Source organism: Colletotrichum chrysophilum (genome assembly GCF_026319265.1).
Source record: "Colletotrichum chrysophilum strain AFK26 chromosome Unknown scaffold_84, whole genome shotgun sequence".
NCBI classification, from domain to species: Eukaryota; Fungi; Ascomycota; class Sordariomycetes; order Glomerellales; family Glomerellaceae; genus Colletotrichum; species Colletotrichum chrysophilum.
The window spans coordinates 102,941-124,666 of NW_026517371.1; the positions used below are offsets into that span (position 1 = coordinate 102,941).

General features: G+C 52.9%; 8 protein-coding genes across 8 annotated transcripts; 3 read left to right on the forward strand and 5 right to left on the reverse strand.

The window, feature by feature from the left end:
- Positions 1–2,810: 2,810 nt before the first annotated feature.
- Positions 2,811–3,713, forward strand: COL26b_009070 (uncharacterized protein; the record flags this gene model as incomplete). The annotated part of the gene is made up of 1 exon (XM_053181811.1): positions 2,811–3,713. One exon carries the CDS (start codon positions 2,811–2,813, stop codon positions 3,711–3,713), a length of 903 nt encoding a protein of 300 aa, XP_053034243.1.
- A 3,145-nt stretch (positions 3,714–6,858) lies between these two features.
- On the forward strand, positions 6,859–7,707 carry COL26b_009071 (uncharacterized protein; the record flags this gene model as incomplete). Its single annotated transcript, XM_053181812.1, has 3 exons — positions 6,859–7,023; positions 7,063–7,293; positions 7,345–7,707. 3 exons carry the CDS (start codon positions 6,859–6,861, stop codon positions 7,705–7,707), a joined length of 759 nt encoding a protein of 252 aa, XP_053034244.1.
- Positions 7,708–8,154: 447 nt separating this feature from the next.
- COL26b_009072 (uncharacterized protein) lies at positions 8,155–9,291 on the reverse strand (the record flags this gene model as incomplete). The annotated part of the gene is made up of 1 exon (XM_053181813.1): positions 8,155–9,291. The coding sequence occupies one exon, from the start codon at positions 9,289–9,291 to the stop codon at positions 8,155–8,157; it is 1,137 nt and encodes a 378-aa protein (XP_053034245.1).
- Positions 9,292–11,569: 2,278 nt separating this feature from the next.
- Positions 11,570–11,976, forward strand: COL26b_009073 (uncharacterized protein; the record flags this gene model as incomplete). The annotated part of the gene is made up of 2 exons (XM_053181814.1): positions 11,570–11,863; positions 11,917–11,976. 2 exons carry the CDS (start codon positions 11,570–11,572, stop codon positions 11,974–11,976), a joined length of 354 nt encoding a protein of 117 aa, XP_053034246.1.
- A 711-nt stretch (positions 11,977–12,687) lies between these two features.
- COL26b_009074 (uncharacterized protein) lies at positions 12,688–14,268 on the reverse strand (the record flags this gene model as incomplete). Its single annotated transcript, XM_053181815.1, has 1 exon — positions 12,688–14,268. One exon carries the CDS (start codon positions 14,266–14,268, stop codon positions 12,688–12,690), a length of 1,581 nt encoding a protein of 526 aa, XP_053034247.1.
- A 1,375-nt stretch (positions 14,269–15,643) lies between these two features.
- On the reverse strand, positions 15,644–17,198 carry COL26b_009075 (uncharacterized protein; the record flags this gene model as incomplete). Its single annotated transcript, XM_053181816.1, has 3 exons — positions 15,644–16,567; positions 16,622–16,915; positions 16,986–17,198. 3 exons carry the CDS (start codon positions 17,196–17,198, stop codon positions 15,644–15,646), a joined length of 1,431 nt encoding a protein of 476 aa, XP_053034248.1.
- A 648-nt stretch (positions 17,199–17,846) lies between these two features.
- Positions 17,847–19,349, reverse strand: COL26b_009076 (uncharacterized protein; the record flags this gene model as incomplete). The annotated part of the gene is made up of 2 exons (XM_053181817.1): positions 17,847–19,180; positions 19,229–19,349. The coding sequence occupies 2 exons, from the start codon at positions 19,347–19,349 to the stop codon at positions 17,847–17,849; spliced, it is 1,455 nt and encodes a 484-aa protein (XP_053034249.1).
- A 1,095-nt stretch (positions 19,350–20,444) lies between these two features.
- Positions 20,445–21,645, reverse strand: COL26b_009077 (uncharacterized protein; the record flags this gene model as incomplete). The annotated part of the gene is made up of 2 exons (XM_053181818.1): positions 20,445–21,575; positions 21,634–21,645. 2 exons carry the CDS (start codon positions 21,643–21,645, stop codon positions 20,445–20,447), a joined length of 1,143 nt encoding a protein of 380 aa, XP_053034250.1.
- Between the last annotated feature and the right edge of the window lie 81 nt (positions 21,646–21,726).

Here is a 21,726-nt window from a genome sequence, read left to right on the forward strand (position 1 = left end):
GAGACTCCGCGATCATGTGGACCAAGTGGTCGCATATTGGGTGAGGTTGCGTCGACTAAAATTTGTTGTTGCGATCGAAGGGCTGAAGTCGTAGGCAACCGAAGCAAAGATAGTGTCTCTTAGCGTCTTTTTCGAGGAGTAAAAGAAGTTTGACTGTATCTTCTTTTCCCATTGTAAGAAATTTGTGGTCGGGGCAAATTAAGGCGAAGAAACCCTTACAGGCCAGAGCGAGTGACGTTCGGGAGTTGGCGGCCAGTTGGTTCGCCACGATCAAGAGGATCTCGGGCGGAATGTCACACAGTCCTCGAGGTCTGCGTGTCGGTAATTCCCCATCGCGATTTTGATTCTTCTTACACGTATTGCGCTTTTTACGTCGACTGGCCTTCGTCATGCCGGCTACTGGTCGTACCTGTGGGATGAAGCCGGTATCTTTAGCGACGAGCACAAAGCATGTTAGTTTTTTTTTTTAAAAAAAGCTTTTGCCGTCATGCCGAGGCCACGTAGCCCAAATTTCGTTCAACATTCCGCAAGATAGACTGAGCTGGACATCCAGGCGATAAATAAAGCTCACGTGGTCCTTAGTGGGCCATGTATCATGTTGTCAAGGTGATTGACTAAAGACTAAATTGCTTTAAAATGAATTGATTTTCCGAGGTCGTGTACCCAAAAACCATTTCCAGCACGTTTTTGACTCGGTCACATTCAAGCCATGTTCTCCATTACGCCTTGGTCTTTGCGCCGTGAAGCCTTCCTCTGGCTTTGTATGCAGTATTGTGGCGTCACGGCTACCGTGGTTCGCAGTACGCCATAACAGGAATAATATCGCTGAACTCCTAGTGCTGAAATACCGGCACGTTCAAATGTTCTTTCGAGGGTGCTGCAGAAGCTCGCGTTAAACCTTCTCAGCGCGAGACAAAGCTTTTGAAACTTACTCAGATCATTTGTCCCATTGATGTCTCGACAATAGTGATTTTGAATTTGTCACGCTTCAGCTAGCGGAATACGTTAGTGAGTGTGCTGCATATTGTTCACCCAGAAGAGCGCACCTGAACGGAATATCCTCCTGGGTAATTGGAGTCGAGGTACTCTTTCAGCTGGCTAGAGCTTACTTGGGATGCGGAGATGAATGCGTTTCTGCTTCCGTCCTTATTGCTTTGCCACTGGACCTTGGGGGTGGATCGCAATTGTCTCGACATTATGAATAAATAAGTTCCAAGGTTCGAGGGATTGGTATGCCAGAGGTTTGCGACCCAGTTGCCTGCTCTTCCCAAAATATTTCAAGGCAACGACGAGAAAAACAAAGCAACCTGCGGGAAAGACCGGGAGAAAACCATAGGAAAGTTGCGATTTGCCACCTTGCGCAGACAACAATCACGAGATAGTCCAAAAGGGAACAGGATTCAGCAAGCTTTTGAACATCACATCGGATCTCACCGCCTCCTGTCTTGACTGCACGTATCCAGGTCATGCAGGTCGCCGCTGGTCATGTTTACAAAATGGTGAGGTGTTATCAGTCAGTACCCTGATTGGACGGCAGTCGCTCTCATTTGCGACCCATGCGGCCCAGACGGCTTTGCCGCTCGCCTTCATGCAAAGTGAGTTGGCTCGACCAGGATGATCATGCTACTAGCACCTAAGGAGTCAAATATTGGCACAGCCTGGAATTAAAGGATGCAATCATGGGCTCACTGTACCACCCATAACGCAGATAGCCTACTGGTCCGCCTGCATACACTGCCACAAAGCTGCGCCAGGAAGGCTGGCCAAGTTCGGGAACAGAACGGGCGATGGACAACTCCTTCACCAGGGCAGATAGCCTTTGTAGATAAAATCCCCGTAGTTGGCAGCTACGAATAATGAACCCTCGAAGACTCTTCTTTGCCAAGCAAAATCGTTTGGAGAAATCGTAAAGTCCAATCAGTAGCTAATCTCGTGGGTATCACTTATCGAAACGGCCACTGATCGTGAAGCAAGCGCCGTGCAGTAATAACGCCAAACGAAAAACAAGACGTAAAAGCTGAATTACGATTATGTAGAAATATTTTGCGTCAGTGAGCGCTGAGAATCGGCCTGCATAAGCTCTCACTTCTCGAGTCTCCACTCCCACCAATAATGCTTGCATTGTGGATTGAGGCACACATCCTCGCTTGTACGTGGAAAGAGTGCTCTGCAGTCTCCAAGATCTGATGTACCAGCCCAATCAAGTGTCTGCCCTCTTTTCGGCGCATTCAATTGACCATTGGGTGGCTCCTGTACCCGGTCGTGCGGTTGCCTTGCCTATTCTGCCTGGCCTTATCAACCCTCCGCTTCTCGCCTTAAGCCCATCATTAAGCAAAGTAACCATCGCAGTGGTAGGGCAAAAGACAAGGCTTTCCTAAAGAGGCCAAGTCGTAGTGGCAGAGAGTGATAGAATAGAATAATTCCAGCAAATCACAAATGCAGGAGCTACTCCCTCTTCTAGCGCACACTGGACAACGGGCGGGTTATTTCAACCTTTGATCGCCCTCTTCTCTGGCCATACAGTGGCCTTGCCCCGTTTCCACGTCTCCACGGATACATCACCCTTTGACGTCGTTCGCTGCCTCATCCAACTCAATCGCTGTTGGCTCAACAACCGTCCGCTCTGTCATTATTCGCATTTGCCAACATCACTGTGGCTAGTGTCAACTTCTTTGCAGCCTCTCCATCAGGCCAATAGTTACTAGCACCGATAGGCTCTTTCAAATGGCTGGTTAGCCTCACCTGTCATTAGCGTCAAGATGTCAGCAAGCTTACTGCATACCACAGCTACGGCAAGAAGACAGCCCATCATGTCTCATGATGCTTCCCAGGAGTTTTCGGGGCTCATGAAACTAAAGCCGTCATCAAAGCTTATCCTGGACGACCCGGAGCGCGTTCAGAAAGTGCTTGACAGAGGAGAAGCATTCAGGCTGAAGAGAGACAGGGACCGGCAAGCGGTTCCTCGGGTGAACGGGTTTAATGGGCAGATGAATGAGGACTCCGATGATGACGATATAGTCGAACAACTTGGCCTACAACTTGACCAGGCAAAAACCTCGAATGCCTTGGAGCCAGAGAAGCGATTTATACCACAACCTCAGTTCGACAGAATCCTGACTTTCGAGTCGGTCTATAGGGTTGTGTCTACTCTTCGATGTTTCAGAAAGGAGCCGAATAAGAGGGAGCTTGCAAAGCAAATATACTACGGCGACTCGGATGGTTCGAAGGGTCCTGCCGTGAAATTGTTGGCGGTCCTGGTGGGCATTGACAAGGTGGAGGACTTCGCCAAACACTTCAAGGACGGGGTCAGAGATAGCTGTTTGCCGCTTCAGCCAACCGGTGCCACCAAGGACCAATTCCTCAAGTGCCGGAAACACGGCATGCACAGCACTATCAACAGTTATCTCCGCCCACAGATCCGCGAAAGCTTTTCGCAGTGGTCTCATACACTGAACGCGCCGTTCATCAAGTGGGAGCCATCGTTGCATTCGCATTACGTTTTAGAAACCGGAGACATCATTCCTGTGGAGATCATTGACAAAGTCACACAGGAAGACAGCTCGGACACCACGCAGAAGGATGCTCTTTCTGGTGGGGGTAATACTTACGGAGGTTTCAGTGAAGTCTATAAAGTCAAGATCCATGATGGGCATTGGGACTTTGGGGACCATGGAGTACGTTATGTGTTTCCGAATTTCCAGTTACTCAGCTAATCTTCGATCTGTTCAGATCCGACACCCTCAAGAGTTCTTTGCCTTGAAAAAGCTTACATCCCACAACCGAAACAGTTTCGACCTGGAGCTGTCTTCCTTGTTGTTCACTGGAAACAATTATAAGAAGAAGCATCTGATCCAGCTGTTAGCAACATTCGAGGTTGTGAATCCCGCTGCTGGCGGACTTTCAACCTATTACTTGCTGTTCGACTGGGCTGAGGGCGATCTGAGCAAGTTCTGGCAAAACAACGAACGTCTCGTCGGGAATAAAAAGCATTGTCTGTGGATGGCTGAGCAGTTTCATGAGATCTGTGAAGCTTTACAGTGTGTTCACAATGATAGAGCCCCGACCATGCGTTATTTGGAAGATCGCGACTCAAATCAAGATCTATATGGACGACATGGGGATATCAAACCAGGTGTGTCAAACTGTTGTTGCCAACGAGATCAAGTTCTCTAACACATTCCAGGAAACTTTCTCTGGTTCCACTCCAATAGCTTTCCAGGTCTGTTGGCGTTGTCGGACTTCGGCCTGGGAAGATTGCACACCCAGGTGTCCCGGTCGAAGCAAGATCCAAGGAACCTTGAAAGATCAGCATCTTATCGTTGCCCTGAATTCGACCTCCCATTTGGCCAAGTTTCTCCAAGATCCGACATCTTCAGTCTTGGCTGCGTTTTCTTGGAATACGTCACCTGGTTCTTTTATGGATTCGATGCTGTCGAAAACGTCTTCCCTGGGAAAAGAATGGAGAACGATATTTATGGTTTCGAGTCCGATATCTTCTTTTCCGTCAGGGACAAACGGGCGCACATCAAGCCATCAGTCTTGGCTTGGATTCACAAATTGCAACACCGTCCCGACTGTTCATGGTATCTCTGGGAATTGTTGGAAGTGATCAAAAACGGAATGCTCGAGCCCAATTCAGACAACCGCATACGTGCCAATCAGCTCACGAAGAGAATGCACGAACTCCTGAAGGCTTGTAAGGGTGAAGATGACTACTATCTTGGGTCACGATGGCCCACGAAGTGAAGAGATTTGCATCAGTGGCTCGGCAAATTCAAAGTTTCATTATTTCAACGACGGAACAATGACCGTCCTTCTTTCATCGAGGACAACGTCTCTCTAGTTCGTTCCAGCACCAACGATGCTTTTCCCAGTTTGATGGGCTCAAACATCTTTAACGTCAATTAATCAGTAAGATATGGCGCAGCATCGCCGAGCTCATGTTTCTTATCGCTGACCTATTCGTTATAGTGCTCCCTGGCTTCTTTTTCGAGCTTTTCCATTTCACCCTATTGAGTCGAGGATTGTCAATTGCTTTTGCATAATGTACAGGGAGTAGCATGGCGCAGAAAGAGAAATATCAGGGGGGGGGGGGGGGGGGGAGAGTGGGGGAAGATTTGCTCTTACCTGCTTCGGCGGTCTAGAGAGCATAAGGATATATCGATTGTTAATAACCTTGGGTGTTGCATACGTTAGACTAGATATCACCAAGCCATAAGAATCTGATTTGCAGTTCATACCCTCACTTTGTAGTTTTTCTCGCCGAACATCTTGTCCAGGGTGTCCTTCAGCTTCACCGGATCGTGGTACTTGGTTCGCATCGTCTCACGATGCCAGTCTGTAGTTGGTGACTCCTTGGAGGGAGGTTCCTTGGATGGAGGTTTCTTGGAATCGGCCATGCTGCATAACGTAACGTGTTTTAAACAGCTGTTGCCGGATTGTGCACTTGGGCCGCAATGATTCACTGCGTTCTTGAAGAGTGTGTCTGCGATTTTGCTGTGCAGCGATGTTCTCGGTACAAAAAAGACGAAAAAGTCCGAAATAGAAGAGGGACGGGCTCCGGGGGAGGAGCACAGGCTCAGCGGACCAGAGGCTCAAGAGTCAAATCGTATGGGTCGCACATGCGAGTGGTGTGTCTCGCGATTGGAGCTGTCTCTGCATGCTGCATGGTACTATTCCCAATGGCCGCCGGACAACGCATACGTGGGCGCTGCCGGCTGCTCCACTACCAAGCATGTCATGTCGAATGATGCGACTCGCGACCTGCAAGAAATCTCACGAGCGCCCAATCGGTATTGGAACCGTCACGGCCTTTAAGCACGATTGCTTAAGGGGGGCAGAGGGCGTTCTAGATAAGCTGCAGGCTTTCAGCGAGGCGGGAGGAGAGGCGTCAGAGTGGTTCGGAGAGGGGAATGTGCAGATAGCAGACTGTTTAAAGCGCAGGCGATTACCTGCGCTCCCGCATCATCTCTAGGATTACAGCGTCTTTCGTCAATTGCATAGCGCCATAATCTCACTTTCACCGGTGTTAGCAATGGACCTCCCTCATGAGCCCAGAGAGTGGAATGAGTCCGACCTGAAACTCTTCAGATCAGGAGAAAGAAAAGCAGTCGTTCTAAGAAGGCTCAGTAGCGATGAGGTAGGATGGAAATTGGGTCATATTACTGACGCCAAACACTTGACTAATACGGTTTTACACACACAGGGCACATTTAGAGAAGAATTGAGTACGAAGGAGGACTGGGACAACTGGTTCAGTCGTGTACGTTACGGCAATCGCCATCACCTTGTGACCATGGACTTACCGGATTTCAGGCCCCGGGAGTATCTCCATCATGGGACAAGCTTCTCCCAGGGATATATGTGATGTAAGTCAAAAGACGCCCCCGGCCATCAACTCATTCAGCTGACTCTTGGGTCTAGTATGTGCAGTAGAGCTGGTGCTATCTTCGAGGAGGAGGGGCAAGCGCCGGCCAATTATCTACCGATGCCAAAACCCACATGGAACCGCATCACAAGGGAATTTCATGTCCATCGAGAAATCACCAGGACCATTTTGAGAGATGTTGCCTGTTTTTCTTACCTGCCACATCACGATCTATATTCTCATCAAATTAAACTAGGTGATTAATCAAGCCCTTCGCAGCGCAGACCAAAGACTTTGCTAAGCATGGCTTGTGGTTAGGCTTCACCGCACGGATGGCTACAACTTTACCAAACGACTTGGCACTGTCGTCTACTTATATCCCGAGCACCGGCTCCACGTTTGCAGTTGTCTACGGGTGCACCGAGAAACAAATGAGTGACATCGAAGCAAGAATCCGGAGGTCGAATGAGCAACGGAGCCATCCATTATTGATGTCAGGTATATTCATTGAACTTGAGCGCAAGAGAGTGATCTTCTCCGTTGACAAGTTGGTGGACGAGTTCACTCTGAAGTCCGACGAACTTGAAAGCGAACCCTGGAATATGGACCCAAAGGCAGACGAGGACGGACAAAAGACACAAAAAGACTACTTGAATGTGTGCCGGCGCAGTCGGAGTCTAATTGATCATATCCAGGCTTCTAAACGCCAGCTCTCAAAATTCCTAGATGAAATCGACGAGGTTGCCGAGGAGCTTCAATCACTGGGTCCAGAGGCCAAATGGGCTGAGAGTCCTGCAATGCAAACAAAGCTGGGAGCAGTCGGTCGAGATATGAGGAAACGCGTTCAGGACATTATCCGCGAGTATGATGACAAGATTGATGAGTGTAACAAGGTCGTCTACAATACGTCTCTTGCTGTGCAAACGGTGAAATGCTCCTGTTGAAACTCGAAAGTTCTATTAGCTGACTAGCAACAGGTATGGAACCACAAGATGAGACAAGACTCCTTGACAACCACGCAAATCTCCAAAGCAAATCGAGCCATGGCCTTTGATACTCGGCACGAGAGTGCGCAGATGAGGACAATCGCCATTCTCACCATGATATACCTACCGCTCTCGAGCGTGGCGGCGATCTTTTCAATGGACATGTTCAACTGGGAAGCCGGCGCAGGGGAGTCCATCGTGTCAAAACATATCTGGCTTTTCGCGGTGTTGACTGTAGGACTCACTTTCCTGACTCTCGTCGCCTGGCGAGTCGGCACTCAGCGCTCGAAGGACGTTACAAAGAAGGCAGACAGGTATTTCGCCGAACTTCAGAGACAGGGCAGCTTTGTCTAAGTGAACTCGTGGGGCGACTCTGTGCACCGAGATAGAGGATGTAATGGAATGGGACATTCCTGAATCAACGACTTCGCAGCACCGGTCTGTTCACTAACACTTGCAATGCCATCTAGTGTTTCTGTGTCTGCGCAACCATACCTATTTTTTGTGTAGTTTGTGTAATAGCTTGGAGGTATGCTAGCAATTATGACGGCAACAATAATACCATCCCAGAAAATGACGACAACAATGGCGGGCAGTGACGACACTAACCACGACGATACTAAGAACGATAGCAACAGTAGCGACAACAATCACGAAGACAACGACAGTTTAAAGGAGTATACAGGAACTTGTATTAAAAGTAGTCGCTCTAATAACATCAGGTGCCCTGACTCCGCCTGCTCTTACTGGATTCCTCCTGTCCAAGGCTTTCTCCTTCTTTCGGGACATGTAAGGTCAAAATTAGGCATCTTCCTTCTCAGCATCCAGAGGTTTACGCCCGTAAATCACATATCCATTCCAATAGGCGTGGATTTTGGGATTACTCAAATCCTTTCGAACCTGAGCGCACAGAATCATCGTTTCCTCCTTGGACCAATCCATCTCTCGAGTCATGAGAGCAAGAGACATGCCCTCAAGGCCAGGGAGAAGGGACGCCTGAGTCCACATACCTATGTCTTTGAGCTTCGGGTCCTTGGGCCATGGCGACATGGGGAAGCGAATGCGCGTCTTCCGAACATCCTCGAAGCCAACCTTTCTCATAACGTCGTCGAAAGTCTCGGTGATGTTTGCTGGGCGTCCAATTTTGTCGGCAGCTTCGGTCAACATTTGGCTCCACTTGAATAATGGGAGGTCCTCGGTCAGAGAACCGTCGTCGGAGGTAAGTGGCCAGCGGCTGTCCTGGATCTCAAGATAGCCGCCGGGCTCAAGCGCGTCGTAGGCTTGCCTCATCATGTTTTCCCATCCCTCGGCTGTGAAGGACATGTTCATGTTGCGACTGAGGATAAAGTCGAACGGCTGGGACCAGGTCCACTCCTTGTCCACGTCGTCAACTTCGAATGCGCAGTTGGGTGGCACATAGGCTGGCTGGATTGGACTAAGGTCGACGCCAATAACGTGGGCGTCGGGATACGCGTCCGCATAATCCATGGCCCAGGCGCCGGTGCCGGTACCGAGATCAAGAACACGTTTGGCACCGTCGTTCTTGGGGCAGGAGCAGAAGCCGTCGTCGAATACGATTGCCCAGAGGTGGTTGATAATATCGAGACGGTCCTGCTCGCAGGCATCGTTAGGCAGGTAGTATTTACCCTCGCTAAGGCGGTGGTAGGTACGGCCGTTCTCGCGGCGGTAGTTGAGAATGCTTGATCTCAGCGAGGCCTGTGACTCGGTGACCCGCGAGAAGCCGGCGACTGAGGAGGCATCATCGCTATCAGCAGGTTCGTCGGCTTCGATGTCGGCGGCGCCTGTCGCAGCTGCGGCGGCTGTGGCTTGCGCTGCCGTAATCGTGGCAACGGGAGTGGGCGAGGTTGCAGTGGGAGAAGCAGTGGCAGCAGGCGCGGCAGCAGCCTCCGCGGCGCCTTGTTGCTGTTGATCGGTCATCTTGTTCTTTGAAACTCGACAATGTATGAGTACCAAACCACCTTGGTCCTCGTCGAGCGCTGAAGAAACGTGCGCTTGTCCGGCTTTAAAGGGGAGGGCTGGACTACCCCTCTTCGCCGAGCCATTCTCGTCTGCTTCAAGTCTTCAACTGTTGGTTCCGTCTCCACTTTGAATCTGCAACATGGGGGTAACCGTACGTTCATTGCACCGTCTTCCAGGGGTAGCTGCTTCCCTGGAGGCTTCTCAGGTCTCGCTTCTGGTACATGGTGGTGTCAATTGGTGGATCTGCAGCGGACCTTTTGCCGTTCTGAAGAGCTTTCCTTTGACCTTTGCTGTCGTTCGCGGTTTGTAGTCCAATCTAGACCATTGAGCAAGCCACGCCATAAGAATCCAATCGAAAGTGATTATCAAAGTACTTTTCTGACCTGATAAGAGGAAGGTGAGGACCCTTGTCTCACCAGTCCCCAGCGCAGTCTCGGATGTTGTCGGCATCTGGGAATAGCCTCACATGGCAGACCCTGAATCTAGGGCGGGAAAATGTGGAGCCCAACGGTTCCCCGAATTGCGCAAAAATAGCAGCACAAGGACAGTGCTCAACGGGCTGAGTCTGTGGAGAACCTTGCCTTATCGCTGCGCAACCCAAACGCCTCTTCAGCTTAACGGGTCGGCACAGTCACGGCCGACCTCATTCCGTGCCTCAACTCTATTTTCATTGCAATGTGCTTCTCTCGCAAAAGGCGGCAAACTCGTCAATTTCGTCAATCTCGAGAGAAAGACAAAGAACAAAGACTTATTCGCTGGAGTGGATGGCCGAGGTCAGGTCGCGGGCGGCGCTTGTGCTGCACGGTCCAGGTGAACCGCTTCGCTGAGGTGCCCGCTGAAGAAACATGAAGAAAAAAATAAAAAACGACAAGCATGCGATTGCGCGCCAAAAAAAAGAAGCTTGTCGACGCCAAAAACGTCGCGTGCTCTGTCCTTCCCGTACGAAACACCGAGCCGGACGATCATGTGCTTGGTGGGATATGAGACAATGACGATAACAGAGCATTGAAATCTCTGAGGATCTGGGGAAGAGAGAGAGATTGTTGGGCAGGTTTAGGGTGCCGGTGACGCAAGCCGCCTGTTCCGAGTGCTCCCACCGTATCTCCTCTTCTATTGTGACGAAAGGACAAAAGAACACGAGGAGGGCGGTGTTTACGAGCAGATGAATCCGGGGGATGAAACATGACGGGAAAACACACACACGGGAGGGGAAAGCATGTCGACAACGGAGAAGAGGGGGAGACTAGAGACACGTCGAGTCGAAGGGGGCGCGATATCTGACCGTCCGCCCGGCCAGCCAAGCTCAGCTCATCCATCTATCGTCAGAGATACCGTCCGTCCCTGCGCTCTTCTTCGTAGGTTGTCTGATAAGAACATATGCTTGGAGCATGGACGCCATCATCTTGTTTTTCTTATATGACGAACAGAGGGCACCAACGCACAGAAACTTAAATCAAGGAAAAACAAGAGAGAAAAAGAAAGATGGAGAAGAGAGGGAAGAGACGCGACGGACAAGGTGGGAGGACCTGCTGGTACTGGTTCCCCCTCCCCTCTCTCTGCTGGTTGATTGACGAGTGCTGATTGATGTTCACGGCCTCGGCCGCACCGCACACCACCACCACCATCAAGTCCCCGTTTCATTCTTGTCCTCCTTGGTCGCTAACCTGGAAAGAGAAGGGGAAGCTAATACCAGCTACCTATCCATCAATCACTCAAATTTCCCCTGCTTCTTGCTGCTGCTGGTCCAGCCCAGCCCTTTTGTTTTTGTCCGACACCGCTCCTCTTGCTGATTCTGTTGCTCGCCATCCAGTCCAGTCCGCGCCCCTTGTGACCTTGCCATCCGCCCGTCCATCCAACCCGTCCATACCCCCTCGCGAAAACCACGTCACCTCCCACATTTCTCTTCTCAACAACAACAAAAAAACACCTTCACATCTCCCGTCTTCTTCGTCGCGAAGCTTCTTTTCTTTCCGTTATCCAGAAATAACTCTCCGCTACAGCTCCAGAAGCTATCTCCCCCAAACCCCCGTCTCCCAGGTAAGCCCTTCCTCACCGCGCATCCCACACACAACACAACGCAACCACACCCTCCAAAGGGCCATCCACATCACGGTCGCGCAATCCACCCCCTTCTCCTCCCGCAATCGCATTCACCTCGCCTTGATCGCGTCAATCTCTTCTCCCTTTCCGCATTCGCAAAACCCTAACGCGACACCCAAGAAAAAAATCCGCAAAAATGGCCCGCGAAGGAACCCGCTCGCAGACCGGCAACTCCAAGCCGCGCGTGTTCCCCGTCATCGACACCGCCCCCGTCCGCAAGCCGCGCTCCTCCACCACCACCACCACCACCACCACTGCCGACAAGCCCAAGAAGAGCACCAGCGCGACCAGCGCCGCCGCGAAGCCCGTCGGCATCACCAAGAAGAAGGCCGCCACCACCAAGAAGGAGCCCACCGTCGCCCAGAAGGCAAAGTCCGTCGCCAAGTCTGTGTCGACCAAGGTCAGCGGCGCCACCAAGGCCGGCAAGAAGGTATGACTTTTACTGAGAGTCATGGACGAACAACAGAAACTGACAAAATATAGGAGACCAAGCCCAAGACTGCCAAGGCAAAGGCCAACGCCCTCGAGCCCGTCGCCTCCTAGATGTCTTTCCCGCCAAAGCCATTCTACTGCGTACATCCCACGCGATGCTTCCTTCTCCACGGAGACTGAACGACGTGTTTCACCTCTTCACACCCACGACGTGTTTCTTTTCCCCCAATGATGAGAGATACCACCTTTTTTGTTTCCCCCTCCCCGAGTTGAGCGTGCGGGTTTTATAGGGGTTTGTTTTGGGCCGTGGGCTACTTCACGGGTTACACGGGATTTCTTCACGGCTGGGTTTTAACGAGGGTCTGCTGGCTGCTGCTGCTTTGATGATGTTGTTGTTGTTGCCGCCTTGGGGGGAAGGCAGGCTTACTTTTCAAACGAGCATGATTAGTTTTGGGACGGGTGTAGTGTGTTTACGCGACGGAGGGGAGACTTTGAAGACGAAGGGTGTCTAATACAGAAACGTTCATCTGCTGCTGCTCACATCTTTCGGCTGGTAGTGGTGATGATGAATGACTGCATTGCGATTGCCCTCGGATTAGCATCTCAAGACAGGCATCCAACAACGATAGGGGCTTCAACTGACGGGAAATATTCAAACCTCTAATTATGCAGACGTGAACGAGGGTGGTATCTATATAGGTCCCGCGATAGACTCGTGACTCCCCCCCTTTTTTCCTCATAACCCGGTCATTCAACACCATACCTGCCATCCAAAATAAAGATGCCTCCAAACCAGTACGCCGTATTATCAACATTGACGCCTCAAATGGGAAAGTGCAGCTTCTGCTCAGCCCATGGGATCTGGTACCAGTTCTCCCAGTTCTTGCCCACACGCGGCCCCTCCTTGATGAGCTGCATCTCGCGCACGCCGCAGAACATGCCGTTGCGGCCCGTCCGCTCCACCATCTTCCACCCTTCCCTGCGTTGGTAGATTTCCTCTTGGAACCGCTGACCCTCCACCACCTCACGGTGCGGGTTCGGCGTGGGGAACCGCGAGAAGTGAGTAATGATGCCCTGAGGCAGAGCAAAGAGCCTCTCCCAGTGACGAACCAAGCGCTCAAGCCGTTGCGTCCGCTTCCGGTATGCGACGCGCACGTAGGGGTTGACGAACACGCCCGTGTCCATCTCTCCGGCCTTCTCTGCCACGGTTGAGACGTCCGCCAGGAAGAGACAGCATTCGCAGGCATCAAAATACACCTCGGGCTCATACCGGAAGCGCACCGGCGCCGTGGCGTTGTGGGGGTGATCCGGGTTGATGACATGGTGCGCAGGAGCCTGCCAGTCCTTGCTGGGCAGCTGCTTGTCCATGTTCTGGATCCATTTGGCCTGCATGGCCACCATCCCGCCCCAGCAGCTCTTGACGGGGACCGCGTCTGTCTGCGAGACCATGGCCTTGCGAGAGATGCCCTGGCCCGCGTTGGTGAAGTAGGGGAAGATGGGGATGCCGTTCGAGTACCCCTGCGCGTCTCTCTGGGCGTAGAGGTCGTATTCCGTAAACACGTTCCAGTCGAAGTCGATGGAGCAGGCCGAGAGGTAGTGGGTGCGCCCGTCATCGCCAGTGTTGGTGCTGAAGAGCAGGTGGGCAGCATCGACCGGCGCAAACATGGCATCGTTGAGAAACAGGATCTTGTCGTACTGGACCACTCCGACGTCGGGGTCAAACTGGTCGAGGGGGTATAGTGCGCGGTTGCGCATCTCGGCGAGGTAGGCGAGGCGCTTCAGTCGCTGTGTGCCGTCGGGCATGGTGATGTGGGGGAAGATGTTGTAGTCGACGTGGTCGTCGATGACGATTTTGTGCTTGCTCGGCACATTCTTCTTGAATTCCTCCAAGGCAGCGGCGCCTTGCTCGCCGCTGTCGTTTTCGTAAATGCTCAAAAACACGTTGTCCTCGCCAATCATGTGTATCAGATCCAGAATGTTTTGCGCCCACTCTCCGCCGGCAATCTTTCCTTCGGGGTCGTACAGGCTGACTGCGATGAAGACCTTTTCGTTTTGGAGGTTCGCGCAGCCGGACAAGCTGTCGGACACCAGGCATCGTTTCCGCAGGTCCTTGTAATGTTTCGGGTGGCGGGTGTAGGAGGGGAAGAATATGGGCGTCGTGACGAAGATGAGGAGAAGGAAGATGAAGGTATATCGCAGTAGGAGTCGGGGGAGAGATCGAGGTTGACGACGGAAGGCTCTCAACACGGCTCGCGGCCTGCCCTTGAGCCAGGCCAGAAGAGACCCTTTCCTCCTTGACCGAGATGGTGGTTGTGTGCCAGGCAGCAATGGCTCCTTGTGTTCGTCGTCGAGTTCGAATGCTTCGGAGGACGAGCGGCGTTCTTCGTTGCTTGGACGAGCCATGTTTGCGGTGGTGTCGTGCAACGCCGACTTGCGTGTGGAATAGAAACGAGTTTCTGGTGGTCGGTGGAGGAGTAGCGGTGTCTGCAATAATTATAGGCGACGAGAGGGGTAAGGGCGGCGGCGCATGTGGCTTGTCTCGCAGACGTGTCGCAGGAATGTGAGGTCGGATGGCGATGCAGGCTCGACGTGTCAGGCCCGGCCGAGGAAGGATGGCTGCGTCGAGGAGCGAAAGAGAGGCACAATTGAAGGGAAGAGAAGAAACTATTAGGAAGCAAGTACGGATGCTGGCAGGTTCATTACAAGGAGATAATACTAGCCCCTCGTCGTCAGGGGAAGGAGACAATGAGGAAAGGCTTTGAATTGAAGGTGGAGGAAGGGCGCCAAGACCAGACGGGAAAGGGCGATTTTGACGGCTGCCGCTGAACACTGTATCCGTAAAACCAAACAGAAGGTTTGGGGCAGTCACAGTGGATGGGGAGCACATTGAAGGTTCCATCTGGGCACCCTAGCGTCCGCCCTGGAAAGAGCCCCGCCTGCTGTTTGTCTTGCCCGTGGTTCACTTGATCCTTCAGCCTGCTGACATTCACAAAACCACCCAACCAAACAGCAGAAACAAGCATCATGCACCGCTGCGGCAATGCGGCAATCCCTGGTAAGGATGAGGGATTGTCCTCTTGCAAATTGCGCTCGTCTCCATCAACATCGTTTCGTTTCCTTTGTCACCACCACTAACTGAATAGATGGATGCCATCGTCGTGGAACAAACATGCAAAACACATGCGCAAACCACATGAGATCAGCGTGCCGTTGATTTACTTCCTCCTACCCTGAGCAGCATGACAGCTCCCGCCCCGAACATGCAGGTAGCTACACAAACCGGGCGATGTGCTGCAACATCGCCACCAATTGCAGCCACAGACACCACTCCAGCTTCACACAAACCGGGAGAGCCCTCTCGCTTTTAGCGCCTTGGCCTCCCCCAAATTCCCTACCAAAATGAAGATCGCGGAACGCTATCCCCAGTCAAGATTAGCTTCAAGGGACACTGCCGACGCCCGGTCCTGATCCACTCGATCCCGCCTTATGTAATCACGTTCTATTCTCACAGACTCAGCAAGACGGGAATCACGGCCTCCGGCTTCTACCACCAAGTACCTTACAGCGTTTTCCTTTTTGGGATACAACCTGTCACCTTTGCACTTGGGCGAACTTGTACAAATCAGTGAATCCTTGTCTGCATTCAGCCACATTGTCAATCGTAAAAACCCCCGAAACCTCAGCAAATCTAACGACATGATGGCGTATGACCCTTGTGAAGGCGAGAAACGTCCTGTCTCCATGACATCCTGGCAAATTCTCTCAGAAGGCACCCCCTCTACTTCTTCTCGTCGTAAGAGTAGCCGCTGTCCGTGTCGCTCTCCAGATCCTCCAACTTGCCCGACAACTTGCCCTTCTGCGCGCGCAGCTGGCCAGCAGCAAACTTGTTCCGGGCCTTGACCGAGTCCTTGTTCAAGCGCTCGAGCTTGCCCTCCATCTTCTTGAGGCCCTTCACGAGCTTCGTCTCTCCCTTACGCAGCGCACGCTGACCCGCCTCAAACCTTTCCATCTCGTTGCACAACTTAGAGATGCGACCGGTCGGAGTCTCCATCTGCGCTATGTCGGCGCCAAGGAGGCTGACCAGCAACTTCTTGTCCGCGTCGGGACGCTCCCAGATAGACAGCAGTTGATCATGCTCAATATTGGTGTTGGCGTAGAGAGTGAGCAGTCTGCAAGCAATGGCGTGCTGCGAAAGTTGGGCATTGACTGTTGGCATGGTTAGCACCCGATACGGTCGTAGGCGTGATCCAGTAGGATCAAGGGGTTTCCAACCTTGAGTCAACAGGACCTTCATTGCCTTGGCATCCTCCTGGAGGGAAATTGCCTGGTCATTGAGCTTCGCCGAGGCCTCGGTGTACTTGTTGTGATGGTCTCTGTCAAAGATGCTGGCAAACTTCTCCCACATGCTTCTGTTGAGGATGGCACGCTTCTCCTTGGGGTTGGAGAACTTGGTCACCTCGGCGACGGAGTCGGACGCCTGCTGGGCATTGCTGTGGGCTTCGGTGGCACACGCCAGGATGGTGGCGTGGTTCTCAATGGCCCATCGGACCCAATCGTTGAAGATGTCAACATCGTGTCTGCGGTTGAGTGATGGGATGAGCTTTCGCAGACGCCATTTGTCTCCGGAGGTCTCGGCAAGCAGCTCCGAGGCAGCGGAGGAGGTGTGGGCGGAGGTGTCAAGGGTGACATCGCAAGGAACAGTCTGGATTGTTGTCAGGATGTGAATGGGGGGAGTAAAAAGGTGAGTAGGACGTACCTCCTGATACTTCTGCTTGAAGCGCTCCATGGCGGATATGGCGGAATCGTCGTCGGGGGTTGTGCCGTTGTAGTAGTAGGAGCTCAATCCCCAGTTGCCCCAGGACCAGGAATCATCATTTTTGACAGTGACATACAAACGCAGCAGCTTGTTGTACTCGAGAAGGCCTCGCTCACGGGCAGGAGCGTTGCTCATGCCGCGGACGTGCTGGGCGGCAGTGTTGAAGGCGTCCTTCAAAATGACACGAGCCTCATCGATGTCGGCGTATGTGGCTGTCTTGTGGGTGAAGCGGATCTGTGTGAAGGGTCAGCCTGAGATGGAGGAAGTTGAGGTTTTGAGGGGATCCGCGATGAAATTCACATACTCCGAAGCGCAGCAGCTGGACGCGGTCAGAGCCCTTGGCATTGGATGCATGCTTGGCAGCGGGAACGGAGACGACCCAGCTCTCGAGACCCTTGCGGCACTTGGCGAGAGAGAAGTACTGCCAGAGGCAGGCGATGTGCGCGGGGATATCCTTGGCGGCAAGGAAGTAGCGGAAGTCGAGATCGAAGCAGAGCTTCTCGTCCTGGGGAGCCATCTTGGCGGTGCTGGCGATCGTGAGACGCGTGACGGGGAGGAGTGGGAAAGGAAGGGAAAGAGAAGGTGAGGTCTGAATGTGAGAATGGTGAAAAGGAAAGAGTTTTGTGGTTGACCGGGACAACACCGTGAACCTTGGGAGAGGAGGAAGGCGTCGACGGGGAGGGCAGGTGCAGAGATTGAGTTGCGCCGCGAGGAAAGGCAGACGCCGAGTTCTCAAGGTAGGAGCCTCCAAGGTCACGGGTCGACGCGTCGGAAAGAAGGCGCGAGATGCGCTTTGCGCTTTCCAAGGCAAGAGTGAGGCAGGCACCAGTCGACCCTCGCTCAGGTAGAAGGAGCAAAGGAAGGAGGTGATGCCTTTGTTTGAGACGAGGAAAGCACACCTCAGGGCCTCCTTCCTCAACCTCAACCTCATCTCACGAGGAAGGCACCTGCTTCAACTTCACCTTCCGCCGGCAGATATCAGGCAGTCGGACTCTTAACTAATCAGTTGCCATTGCCTGCCTCGCATCATCTCGTACTTGAAAACTCTCGGAATCTCGGACTCTAAGAATGCTTTTGTCTATCTGCACCAATTCAAAGTAAACCTTTCGCCATTTGCCCATCGTCCTGGTCACGTTCGTGGCCAAAATCCAACCAGATCCGCTGCTCATGCCCGCCCTTCAGCCTCCTGACGCCTCCATCTTCCAGCAAACTTCCACTGCACCCCAGCAAGAAGAACAGCGATGGCCTGCGCCGCCACGCAAACGGTGAAGGCCCATCCAACGCCAATCGAGTTGACCATCGGCATCACGAAGCTCGTGCCTCCTGCCGCAAACAAGCACCTCGCCAGGTTGAGGCTGGCGCTCGCTGCCGCGCTTCGGTCAGGGAAGATGTCCACGAGATAGGTCATGACCAGCGACTGCGTGCCGATGGCCGTCCATCCCGTGACAAACGTCGATGCAATGGGCACCGCAATATGCACCTTATCTGGAAAGTTGATGGTCCAGCCAAATGCAGCAATCGACACGCACTGAAGGAGCGCAAAGACGGGCACCAGCCGGAGACGTGCCTTTTCGATTGGAAAGTCCGAGTCGCAGTCTTGCTCTCCGTATTTTGCCTTGACCTTCTGGTAGTCCATATCCAGGAACTTCCCCGTCACCAACGTACCAATTATCGACCCTGCTCCGTTGGCGATGAAGGTCAGTCCGATGTGCGTATCGGAGAGCCCGTACTTGGTCTTGAAGAGTGTGGACATGGCGGTGATGCTCATCTGCCAGACGGCGTAGTAAATGGCGAGGAAGATTGTTATCGGCGCGGCCGACTTACTGAAGAGAATCCGAATGGGTGCTGTCAAGTCGACCTTCTTGCGAGGTGCCGTGCTGAGCGTCGTTTCCTCGACATCCCACTTCACCTTCGTCGTTCGCTGGTAATACACCAACGGGTACTTCTGCAGCAAGTTCGACGGCGTCCGCCCACCGTTTCCAACAACCGATCTCAGCGTCTCTGGCAGCAGTAAAACCAGAAACAGCAGGAATATTCCGCAGTAGATGGTCAGAAACCAGAAGATGCTCCTCCAGCCCAGCGACCCCGCAAGAGCACCCCCAATGACCGGCCCGATGGCCACAGGAGCCAGCAGCCCAGCCTGGAAAACGCCCATGAAGCCCCCACGCTCCTCGCGCGTCGTGATGTCCCCAATAACGCCGGAGCCTATGGCGATCGTGCTTGCGCTGCCCATGCTCTGGACACACCGGAGAATGATCAAGCCGGCAAACGTCTTGATCTCGGCGAGGCCGACACACGCTCCGAAAAAGACCAGGAAGGTGCCAATATAGGCGAACTTTCGACCTTTGACATCGGAAATCGGACCCCAGAGACTCGGGGCGAGGCCTTGGAAAATGAGATAGGTGGTGACCGTGAGATTGATTAGCTCGACGGAGACATTGAGGTCATCTGCGATGGTGGAGAGGGCCGGGAAGTAGATGTTTGACGCAAATCCGGAGACTAAATTGGTCAGCCCTCATTTGAATATGTCGTTAAGTAAATACTCACATGTGGCCGCCGTTGACACTAAAAAGATGATCAACACTTTTTGGCGTTTGTCAAAGATGCTGTACGGTGTTTCCACCAAGGGCATTCCCGATGCGCTTGGTTGCTCCTCATTGGTAGCCATTTCGTGAACATGAAGAAATTATTAGGGGAACGAGACTTTTTTTGGTCAATTATCATCCTAGACTGGCGCAACAATGAGATTGCGTCTTTCTTTATCAACTTCTCGACCCGATCACTCTTCGCTGTGGCGTTCGGAACGAGACCGGACCTGAGCCCCACATTTCCGGAGTTGAGCAACTCAACTCCGGCGTCGAGGTTTGAAGAGATCAGGTTTGTAATTGGGGAATACTGCCGGACGCGAGGTTTTCCTCGAACGTATCTAATAGAATTTTGCCGTAATTTACAAATTCTAAACCTCGAAATAATCAGTTCATTGCTGTGCCATCACGAGAATGGCAGGTGCGCAAGCTACGGGTGAAGGCGTCCCATCCTTTGGCAAGCGCTTCGCCATTCTGAACCTCGACTTAATGGCAATCATGTTCGACAGCATCAAGAAAACCGACGAAGGCGAGCTTTTCATATCAAATTGCGTCCGATGGAACGAAGCCGTGCACCAGCATCATCCAAGGCCGCTCACCATTTTCACCACTCTCTGCTTTTCAAACTACTCCCAACCGGAGCTGGCAAGACCCTCACCATTTGCAAACCTTATTGATAAATTCGGGGACTTTGTGAAAGGCTCCCCAGAAGTCCAAATCGACAAAAGCTTGAAGCTGGACGAAAAGGACATTGTTCTTCACAAGACGAGGTGGTACGCGGGTGCTGGGAACGGGTTGGAGCAGATACTGAAAGCGCAGAATATCAGCACGGTTGTCATTGTGAGTTGTCTAAAATCTGTGTACTGGTCTAGGACTAAATAGTGTTGTAACAGTCTGGCATCACTCTTTCCGGCGTCGTAATGAGCACTGTATACCGCCTGTTCGATCTCGACTACAATATTTACGTCGTCTCTGACAACGTGATGGAGTTTCCGGGAGAGGGGAGCGCGGAGCTGAGAGAATGTCTCCTCACAACTCAGTTGAAGAATATGAATGTAGGGATTATTACACTGGACGAGGCCTTGAAGATGCTGGAATTGGCTGGGTAATAGTACTTTTCATACATCGAATGATTATCATAACTGATCTGGAGCCTCCAGACTTCCATGACCCCATCCTCAGCCTCCATGTGTACACAAAGTGACAGCATAAACCATCGTCCCATACTCGTCAAGATCTTCCAGCCACATGTCAACCCGCTCCCGCCGCTTCTCCGTCTCTGCCTCACTAAACCCCTCTGGCATTGGCCAGAGCTCTTCAATCCGGAGACCTCCATCGTTCCACGCCGCAAGCTGAATGTTGTACTTGACCTCCCAGTCACGTCGGTCCCTCGCCTCCCATAGAGACTTGCTGCCCGGGGCGAGAAGCCCTCGAAGCTCGGTAGCAAGATGACTCGGGAGACCGTCATTCGTCAAGAGGGCGCTGTCAAACATGCACATTGTAAACACCGCCCTCCTCTTCGTTTCCGCGACGATCCATTCCTCCCATTTCGGCCTCGCACCCTGCTGCTCTGCGACACACGCGAGGCCCCTTCGCGCCGTCTCGCACGCGAGGTCTTGCGTGTTCATCATGGCCTGGAGCAAGAACGTCTTGTACTCGCGACCGAGCCGGAAGAAGATGACCATGGCGTAGATGAGGTATGCCTGGAAGGCCGCCAGCAGGGTCATGTCGTCAAAGGTTGTCTTCCTGTCGTAGAGTTTAGTCATTTCCCGCTGGAGAACCTCCGCGATGACGCCCTCGCTGCCTGGATGTGGGTTGGCACACATGCGTATCACTGATAGACATGTCGAAAGGGGCACACTGGATGGGGAGTTCAGCTGCGACCAGTGGATGAAGGGTGGAAACCTGTGGCCGCGGATTGCGCAGTTTGCGTAGGATTGCAGCACCCGATAGATGAAGGCGGAGATGCTTGGGGTGTACTTCTTGACTGTCTGGCCCGGCAATGGTACGAAGTTGTGCAGCCATCGGTTCGCAATATCGTCGGGGTTGATGGGGCACATGAGGTTCAGGTTGGAAAAGTCCAGCTCAACTCCGGTGTTGGCCGGGGGAAGCGAACCCGGCCCCGGAGGGTCATGAATACCAGCGGCATCAGTCGGCGCCGAGGCTGATGCCGAGTAAGCCGAGTAAACCGAATCATTGGACGCATCATGCTCCGGGGACGGCAGATGGTTGCCAGCGTCCCTTCGCCCGGGCGTCTCCGTGTCGTCTTCCGGACCCGAGGGGCTCAACTCCGGCCGGGACCGCGTTGGCTGCGGCGCGGTGTGACTTGTCGGTGCATATGCACACGGGAGTCCCCGCTGTTCACACCGCGCGCAACATCCGGGCTTCCGATCGCACTTGGCTTTGGCGGCGACGCATTGGCGGCAGGCTTTCTGTCGGGAGGTTGAGTATCTTGCTGAT